Raw genomic sequence first — 6,591 nt, 5'->3', positions numbered from 1 at the left:
ACTGTAATTTAACTATTCAACCCTCCCCACTACACCCTCCCCACATTTAAAAAAAACTGATTTGAAAAGTAAGTGCAGAAACAATAAACGCCTCAGGCTTTTTTGTTTCGTTTCGTCGCGGTGTTGTTTTCTATTGGCACTGATGGATCGTTGGAATTGTCTGGAACAGGGAAAAAAATTAAAAATAAGAACTAAAATAAAATAATTATGTGGAGTTGATGACGTTAAATACACTGGTATTAGGTTTTATAAGCAGAAGTGAAGAATTTTAAATTTGGCTTAAGTTTGTACATATGTTTAACTTCATAGGGCATCTATGATTCATTATAAAGATAGTAAATACATCTCTTAGCTTCAACTTTTAGCTAATTGCTAATTTTGTTGTAATGAAATAAATGTTTTTGAGACAGCCAATGGCCTTGCTAAGTTATATAATCAACATGTGCTGGGTGGCTAGTTGACCAGCTAGTTGACCAGCCAGTTGACCAGCCAATTGACCAGCCAGTTGACCAGCCAGTTGACCAGCCAGTTGACCAGCCAGTTGACCAGCCAGTTGACCAGCCAGTTGACCAGCCAGTTGACCAGCCAGTTGACCAGCCAGTTGACCAGCCAGTTGACCAGCCAGTTGACCAGCCAGTTGACCAGCCAGTTGACCAGCCAGTTGACCAGCCAGTTGACCAGCCAGTTGACCAGCCAGTTGACCAGCCAGTTGACCAGCCAGTTGACCAGCTAGTTGACCAGCTAGTTGACCAGCTAGTTGACCAGCTAGTCAAGTTTGACGTTTGTTTTTGTGTCGGCTGCTCCATGGTCTGATTACCAGAACTGTTTCTGGGATTTTGTTTTTATGTGTGCGTGTGCGTGTTTGTGTGTGTGTGAATGTGTGCGTGGGTGCCCGTGATAATCACACAACACCGAACCACATGACACCAAACCACGTAACACCTAACAGCGTGACACGAAACCACGTGACAACAAAAAAACCCACGTGACACTGAATCACATGATATAAAAACAAGCGACACCGCTCCACCCCACGTGGCATCAAATAACGGCTACCACTCTCCATCCTAACAACAGAGTACGTCTAAAAGAAAACCAACTGGCTCACCTCAGTGCGTTGGCCGAAAACAGTACCCAGCAGTACTAAGAGTCTCAGGTTCATCGAGTGCACCCTAGTAACCCTCCACCCCAGCGGTGCGTATGTTTCCTCTCTACCCCAACAATGGCAGCGCCATTAGAAACAAACCGCGAAAGAATTTCTGCGACTTTTAGCGCCCTACCCTTTCGTTCTGCACTTCCTAAACCGCGCTTCTTCACAATAAAAAAATTTCGTATTCTTCATTTTTTTTTATAAAAACTTTGCAAATTTTAAATATTTTAGTATGTTACGTCGTTAACATTAACTTCTATTTTTAGCCCTCCGTGTAAAGTTACAAGATAATTCCGGGGCTTCCCCACGTAACGTAGTTTGGATCCATTAAGGGTTAATGTCGTTACGTCGTGTAATCGGTTTAATCCTAATCCTAACCACATGTCCGCGGGTTCAGCCCCGTGCGCGGTTTAGTCCACCCCCCCCACCCACCCCAGGTAAACTCCCAGCCTCCACACGCGCAGGTGAACTCACGCGTAACTTCAAGGACGCTGGCGAGTAGTTTTTAAACATGTTTACATTCACGCATGCGCTCTCGTCAAACTCTTGTCCCAGCTTATCTCATCGCACTCATTGACTCTACCCACCCCCACCCCTAACCTGCAACCTCTTCCTACCCCCTCACCTGTGATCGGAGGGATGTGTGAAGATCGAAGTTCGATGGTTCATGCAGTACTCCCGATCAAGGTGTGTCTTGAAAGAATGCATCGCTGACAAAAATAAACCAAGGTAACCCACAATAATATCACATGACTGATTGCTGTCTATGAATAGATGGGTTCTATAAATAACGGAAGCGGCGGCAGATCTCGGCCAAAGACATCAGGCAAATCCAGCCAGTTAGGAGAACTGAACCAGTGGCTTCTGATTCCTCCAGAGTTAGTGAACGTTTCCTGATTTTATTTCATAAGGTGGACTTGGTGATGCACGGGTCATTCACGGATTTTTTAAATTTTGGTTTTAATTCTGCTGAGGTAAAAAAAAATAATCCTAAATTTCGATGGTATCAAGTATATAATTTTTTTCTAAATTTCTATTATATCATTTATATATTTTTTTTACTAAATTTCAATTCTAAAATTCACGTCACTCAATTTTTTTTTTCTTAACATATGCATTAGTAGAAAAATATTTTATTGCATCGTTTCAATCTCCATTATTATATCACTGATACATTGAAACTTAAAAAAAAAAAAGTGTCTTTTATTTATGTGCGCCATATCAAACAAAGGGACATAATTACTATTTGTGTCTGCCGTAAGGGACATAATTACCACCGACACGTGGAGAGATCCTGACAGTGTTTGCTCCGCTTTATGTTGTTAATCGTCTGGTGTCCTCCATCATGTCCACGTGTGTAACGACAGGCCAGCTGTATCGCCGTGATTCGTCGGTCAACGTGTGTGCTACACGAGCACACGTGTCTCTGTGTGTTGTGTGTACAGGTTAAGTAAAGCCCGTGTGTCTGTGGATAACATTAGGCTACATAGCTCTAGTTATGCTTAGCTGTGGTTCTAGTTATCGTTTTACTAGTATTCTTGTAAAGGGAAAGAACTGGATGTGATGAGTTATTTCCCTTTGGTTTAAGTTGACGCTGATGCAACATGTAAACAAACGCTGACAACAGCTCAGTTCGATGACTGTCAGCTCAACTGATTGCGACATCTGGATCTACCCGCTACTGATGTTGTTGTGTGGGGTGTCACGTGATTAGTTTTTTACAAAATGGGATATTAAAATAGTGTTTACATTATTTTTTTTTGTATTTAAAATGGTTTAAAATATGGGACATTTTTAGAACAGCGTTACTAGTTTCAATGTACTATTAATCATCGATCTCGATCGTCTTCACAAGATGCTTAGAGATATGGGCGCTGGATCAATTTTTTTCTATTAATGGGGTGGGATCAAGCTAGAGTTTTTTTCTCTATCGGGAGGGTTTTGTCTTTACACGGCATGCAGACGTACATTTTTGGACGTGGACACGTATCACATAACTTGCTATAGTGATTCTAGCGTCATATGACATATACGGGATGACACATAACGTTTACACTGTGTAACATATACGCAACAAGAAGTTGGCTATTCAATAACTGTCAATAATAATTAATAACTTGTATTATTTTAATATAAAATTGATTCCAAGTTAATAAACAAAATGTCGATAGTTTCAAAATTTGAATTAGCCATGTCCAAAACATAGACAGAATATGTTATCTATTCCGTGATTCGATCTCCCGACCTTGCCGTATCTCGAGGACGTGGTACACACACACTATCGACACGACCACACGCGTTATCACTTAGACACGGTGTGGGCGTGTCAGGGCCGTTTGGGTTTAAACGACCGCGTCACTTGCGTGGACAAGGGTCAAGCGTGACCTCTGGTGATATCACAGGTCACACGTGACCCGCATCTGTGACCGTATGTAAACAATACATCAGCGCGTACAGTAACCTGTTGTAGACGAATGTCGTTAGTCTTGTGGGCAGAGATGGGGGGGGGGGGGGGGGGGGCGTCACTGAGGTTACTTGATCAATTATTTGTTTTATTTTGTCATAAACCCATCAGATTACACTAATGATTGGATAGTTTTATAAGCTCCATAAAACGCCACATATATGTATAAACTCACATAACCTTCCAACTTGGCGCCTCCCCCATTTGACTCCCCCTTCTCCCCCCCCCCCCACCGTATAACAACACCTCACGTTTTGTGGGTGCCCGTACAACCACAGGGCGCTGTAAAGCACAGTTTTAGATTGTAAACAGTTTACGCAAGTCGTAATAGTGACTTACACATACAAAACATTTTGGAAGTCTGATTTGGTATACCACATGTTTTTGGTACTATATGAACTGTTTTTCTCTAAAACTATCAACATTTCGTATTAATATTTTCGGTAGGAAATCTTACAATTTTTTTTTTCTTTTCAGTTTTGTGATCGGTTTGACCTTGACCTTGACCCCATACATCTTCATCGTCGGAGGAAGGAGGCCTTGTAAGCTGATCTCACTTTAGGGTTTCCTCCAGGATCGGGTTGTGACCTTGACCTCCCATAACCGCTGACCTTAGTTATCACGGCGAAATAAAAGTTATTTAAAAGAGCACTGAGCTAAATTTATTCTGAAACTCTCTTGTAACTGAAGAAGAGAATTTTGTCAAGTTGCCCACCTGGATATGAATGTTCATATACCTGAGGCCGGAGAGGCGAGGCACCATCACAACAACACCTGCATGTTGCTATAGACCGCCTTGATACTCTATCTGGTAAACAAAGCTCTAAACTTAAAGAGCCAGTCTATGTTCATAGTAGTATCAAACTTGAATGGTATTTAACTTTGTGTTGGGGGTATATCACGCTGAATACATAGGTTAATTTATTCACGAAAACAATTACTACACTGTGGACAATGATTATTGAATTAATTAATAAATTAAATTAATTCATTAGAAGATATCACGCAAAAATTGTTAATTTAATTACGTACGATCAAAACCAGGAGTCGAGAAAAGAACTGGTTGTGTTATCAAGAGGCTGAGTAGAAGTATTGAAATGTCCCAGTTCTGTACGCGTGAGTTAGACATTTGTAGGGCCATGTTTACTGAGCTGCCCCGGAAGTAATCGGGCGAGATGTTAGGCATCCAATACCCATGCGCGCCGACATTGATGGCCGAAGAGAGCGAACCTAGACCAACATTCCTCATGGTGTGGCTCAAAGCCATCCCCTTGGTGTTCCTGGCCTTCTCGACCCTCTCTTTCAACGTCATCGTCCTCTGGATGTTCAAAGTCAAGAAATCTTTGAGGAGCTGCAAAAATATTTATCTGGCCAGCTTGGCCATAGCTGACCTGATTATCGGCGTGTGTATGTTCGTGGCGACGGTGCAGCAGTTGAAAGGGGCGGTGGAGTGGTTGCCCTTTGTTTGGTGCCGGTTCTACCTGGTGGTCCGCCAGTCGGCGCTGTACGTGTCCCTGCTGAGCCTGCTACTGGTCACAGGGGACAGGTGGTGGTCCATACACTACCCCTTCTCCTACCGCACACGACGGCGGAAAAAAAACGCTTTCATCGCTGTCGGCTGTGTCTGGTTTGTCGGGTTCGCTGTTCAGGTCATCCCTGTTATCGTGTGGGACTATTTCATCCAAGATTCCCCGGAATCCAACTCCACGGACATGAACTCCAGCGTTCATCTCTTCCCGTCTTGTGAGCTCCCCTTCGCCCACAGCATCTCTTTCGTGGCCATCGTCTCCGCCATCCAGTACCTCCTGCCCCTGGTCGCCATGCTCACCCTCAACTGCAGCTTGTACGTGGGCATTCTGGGTAGGAAAAAAATACAAATCCGCCGTTCTTTGAATTCCTCAGATAAACTTTTCTCCAGTGATAAAAGAAATTCTCTTTCCTCCGTTCAAGATTTAAGTTCGGCGACGGAAGAGTACGCTGAATTGTTAACAGGGCTGGGCCACCGGCCGAACTACATGAGATACACCTACCCCAGGCGGAACTCAGCGGGACCCGTGCTGCTCAGAGCGTCAACCTCCGTCCCGGCGTTTTCCAACAGTGCCAGTTTAGGTTCGGGCGGTCGACGGTTCAGCTGGGCGCCGAGGAAGACATCGCTTAGACCCAGCAAAGACGGGGAGGAACTGGCCAAGAACTTACTGGTCAAGCAGGACCGTCGTGCGGCTTGCTGGCTGGGACTGCTGGTCATCGTGTTCCTGATCTGCTGGCTGCCGCACACCGTCGTGGGCATCCTGCTGTCTGCCCGGCAACACGTAGTTCCTGTCTGGGCACGGGACCTGACCTTCTGGCTGCTGCTAGCCAACTCGGCCATCAACCCGCTGCTGTACGGGTTCTTCAACAAGGAGATCCGGGAGGCCTTCAAGCAGTGGATGCGAGGCGGCTCCAACAAGAGACAGGTGCGGATGAAAAACGCTATTTTTATCTACGGGGTCAGCCTGAACTCAGCTATTCCACAAATCAACCGGAGAATTTCATCCTTCGACACGGTACCAGAGTAACTCCCGGCACTAAGAGACACATTCTAGTCAAATGTAACAATGTTAACCTTTGACCCCTGATATTGTTTTATTACAAACTTTAATGTGTACATTTTTTTTTTGGTATTTAATTTTGGACCAATTCGGTGACGCACAACTTGAACTTCGTGACCTCTGACCTCCAACCCCTACCTAAAGCGGGATAACCCTCTAAGGAGTAGAGAAGGTTCATCTCTGGCTTAAAGAGGAGATATATTTTTGTCTTTCATACGGTTTGTAAATCATGTATTTAATTGATTCACTATTGTTTTAAGATGTATTCATATATTTGTATTTACCGATGGTACGTACACGACTACGTATTATTTGATATGTCAGTGTCTGTGTGTTATTTATTGTCTATTTAAATTCCTTTCCAAATAATATTTAAATAAATTGTGCAG

The 6,591-nt window shown here is 43.7% G+C and overlaps 1 protein-coding gene across 1 annotated transcript; it reads left to right on the top strand.

Annotated features, from left to right (window-relative positions):
* The first annotated feature begins 4,706 nt into the window (after positions 1-4,706).
* On the top strand, positions 4,707-6,169 carry LOC131935421 (muscarinic acetylcholine receptor M3-like). Its single transcript, XM_059291821.1, has one exon. The coding sequence runs from the start codon at positions 4,790-4,792 to the stop codon at positions 6,167-6,169; it is 1,380 nt and encodes a 459-aa protein (XP_059147804.1). The 5' UTR covers positions 4,707-4,789.
* The last annotated feature ends 422 nt before the right edge of the window (positions 6,170-6,591 follow it).

This window comes from Physella acuta, unplaced genomic scaffold (assembly GCF_028476545.2).
Source record: "Physella acuta isolate Inbredline_101_S28 unplaced genomic scaffold, ASM2847654v3 ptg000144l, whole genome shotgun sequence".
In the NCBI taxonomy this organism is placed as follows: Eukaryota; Metazoa; Mollusca; class Gastropoda; family Physidae; genus Physella; species Physella acuta.
Note: the sequence above shows the minus strand (reverse complement) of the source record. Positions and strands in the feature narration are given on the sequence as shown.

What these genes read in the sequence shown, in the direction of transcription:
- LOC131935421 (XM_059291821.1), top strand. Translation starts at nt 4,790, where the DNA reads ATGTTAGGCATCCAATACCCATGCGCGCCGACATTGATGGCCGAAGAG.